Source organism: Suricata suricatta, chromosome 17 (assembly GCF_006229205.1).
Source record: "Suricata suricatta isolate VVHF042 chromosome 17, meerkat_22Aug2017_6uvM2_HiC, whole genome shotgun sequence".
NCBI classification, from domain to species: domain Eukaryota; kingdom Metazoa; phylum Chordata; class Mammalia; order Carnivora; family Herpestidae; genus Suricata; species Suricata suricatta.
In genome coordinates this window covers 57210124-57212820 of record NC_043716.1, presented here as the reverse complement: position 1 = coordinate 57212820, position 2697 = coordinate 57210124, and the positions used below count along the sequence as shown (strand labels likewise).

At 67.2% G+C, this 2697-nt stretch overlaps 1 protein-coding gene across 1 annotated transcript in view; it reads left to right on the top strand.

The window, feature by feature from the left end:
- The window catches only part of GAA (glucosidase alpha, acid), a 5049-nt gene extending 4881 nt beyond the window's left edge, over positions 1–168 (top strand). The window contains exon 7 of the mRNA XM_029927126.1: positions 123–168. Within this exon, the coding sequence (XP_029782986.1) occupies positions 123–168 (46 nt within the window). The remainder of the gene's footprint in view (positions 1–122) is intronic.
- Positions 169–2697: the final 2529 nt, after the last annotated feature.

Here is a 2697-nt window from a genome sequence, read left to right as displayed (position 1 = left end):
GACTGCGGGTGGCACTTGACTAACTGCACGGCACCCGTCGACGTATCCGAGTCCTACCTGGGGGACAGCAGCGGGGTCCCTCATCCCGTCGCATGGTTCTGTACCTTGTCACCACCCGGCAGGCCCGGTGTGGACGCCGTGTTCTCAAGCCTGGGGCGCCGGCCCTGAGCCGCTCTCTCATGCGGGGGGAGGGGAGGGGCGCGGGCGTGCGTGCAGAGGGCCCCCCCCCCCCGACGCGGGCACTCACTCCAGGAAGAGGGGCCGGGCCACGGTCTCGCCCGCCACGTGGGCCCGGTGGAACAGCGTGTACAGGTGAGGGAGCAGCATGTACCGCAGGACCAGGGCCGTCCTCATGGCTCGCTGCGCCGTCTCGCTGAAGCGGTACAGCTCCTGAGGCTGCAGAGGGGAGGCGGGAGCACCTGGCTCTGGGGCCCCGAGGCCCCAGGGCCTTGCTGACTCGGCCGGTAGGGCAGATGCACAGTGGGACCCCTGGAGGCAGACCCCCCCACCCAGGCCCCTACCAGGCTGTCGTGGTCGTTGTGGTTCCGCATGAAGGGGTAGAAGGCGCCGAGCTGGGTCCAGCGCACACACAGCTCCTCCGACGTGTTGCCCTGGAAGCCACACACGTCGGCCCCGACCAGCGGCACCCCCAGCAGGTTGAAGAGCAGGATTTCTGGGAGGGCAGGGTCGGGCTGGGGCTCAGGCTGCCAGAGCAGGTCCCATTCAGGGCCCTGGAGCCCGGCAGACATCTACCCACCGGCCCCCGCTGGGCAGTCAGAACCACACTGGCCCTGGCGGCGCCCGCGTGTGGCCACAAGTGCCCTGGGGACTGACTCGTGGGGTCAGCTGGGCACAGCAGCTCCTTGGGGTTGAACTGTGTCCCCCTGCCGTGAAGGTATGTATGTGGGAGTCCTAACCCTCTGTACTGGTTCGTGAGGTGACCTGATTTGGAAAGAGAGGCTCTGCAGGGGTGTCTCTGTCGGTTACGCATCTGACTTCAGCTCAGGGCATGATCTCGTAGTCAGTGAGTTCGAGCCCCATGTCGGGCTCTGTGCTGACAGCTCAGAGCCCAGAGCTGCTCTGGATTCTGTCCCCTCTCTCTCTCTCTCCTCCATTCACTTTCTGTCTCTCTCTCTCAAAGATAAAATAAAAACATTGGAAAAAAGAGGGTCTCTGCAGATACGGTTATGAAGGGGTCACAGAGTGGGTCCTGATCCAGTAGGCCTGCCAACCGTGTAAGCAGAAACCCCAGATGTGAGGACAGATATGGGGGAGAAGGCCGAGTGAAGTGACGCAGCCCCAAGCTAAGGACGCCAAGGACGGTGGGCAAGTCCCAGGAACTGGGGAAGGCGGGGGAGGAGTCCCCATGGGGCTCTGCGCACGCCCTTCCAGGACCACTGCCTTCCGCGCTGTCGTGGGACCTGCACTCCGGGGGCACAGTGAGCCCCCGCGGTTGCTGAAGGCTCGGGTGGGTTCCAGGCCACGTTGCCCCGTGTCCGCCCCACCACTGCTCAGCAGGGCCAGGCCTCGCCAGGCCGTCCCTCCCCTTGGTGTCTCCTTGGTGGCCAGAACCTCGCCTGGGGCCGTGGGGGACACTTGTCTGGGCTGCAGCAGGTCCAGGGGCCTGCGTGACCTCTGCCGGCCATGATCAGTGCACACCGAAACCGAAGCCCACGGTCAGCCAGGGACCTGCCGCTCAGGTGGGGGACGGGGTGTTCAGAGACCGGCTTGCAGGACTGGCGGCCGCACCTGCCCCCGGGGAAGGTCAGAGCCCCAGGTCCCTGTGGGTAGAGCGACTTCTGGAAGGAGGAGGGGGCTCCTCCCGGAGAGTGCCCGCCCGCGCGTCCCCACGGCCCAGGCTCTGCACATGCACCCGCTGCCAGCACCGACACCACTGCTGGGGAGCTTGCGGGCCGGGGGCTTGGTGGCGGATCCCCTCGGCTGTCCATGTGGTGGCCCTGGGAGGTCACCCGGCCCCTCCCTGAGCTCCTGAGCCTGTCTGTGCCTAACTCGTCAGCAGCGCAGAGCGCTGGAGAACTCAGATCACAATGCCTCTCTGCAGGGGGGGCAGATGGCGCCTGCAGGCTGGGCTCAGGCAGGGCGTGGTCACAGAAGGGACCCACGGGAGGACAGAATCTGCTTTGCAGGCAGTGGCTGGGGGGAGTCGGAGATGGGGACACTTGGGAGGCCCGTCACTGCCCACCGGCGTGGCGCGGCGCCACAGGTGCTTTCCAGGAGCATCTCCCTGAGCTGAGCCGAGCTGGGGCGCAGGTCTGGGCCCGCCCCCCTCTGGACCCAGGCTCCCCTCTGGGCAGCCCCCCGACAGGCTCTCACCTGGCACAGAGTACGACAGATGCTCCCAGCTGCTGCTCACGTCCCCTGTCCAGTGGCCCGCGTACCGGCCGTGGCCCGCGAAGGTTGAGCGGGAGATCACAAAGGGGCGCTTCCCCCGCGCCCTGACCAGGGCCCTGGGCGGGGTGGGGAGACAGGGCAGTGGCCCAGCGCCTCGCGGGGCCGCAGGGACGCGAGAGCCGAGAGCCAGCAGCCTCAAGGCCAGGACAACAGGGAGGGCGGGGAGGCCCCATCACAGCTACCAGACCGGCCTGGGTGATGAGCCGTGTCACAGGGAGGAGGATGGTCGTCCCTCCAGGCTCCCCCTGGGAGTCTGTGCTTGGTCACGTGCCCCCAGCGAAGCCC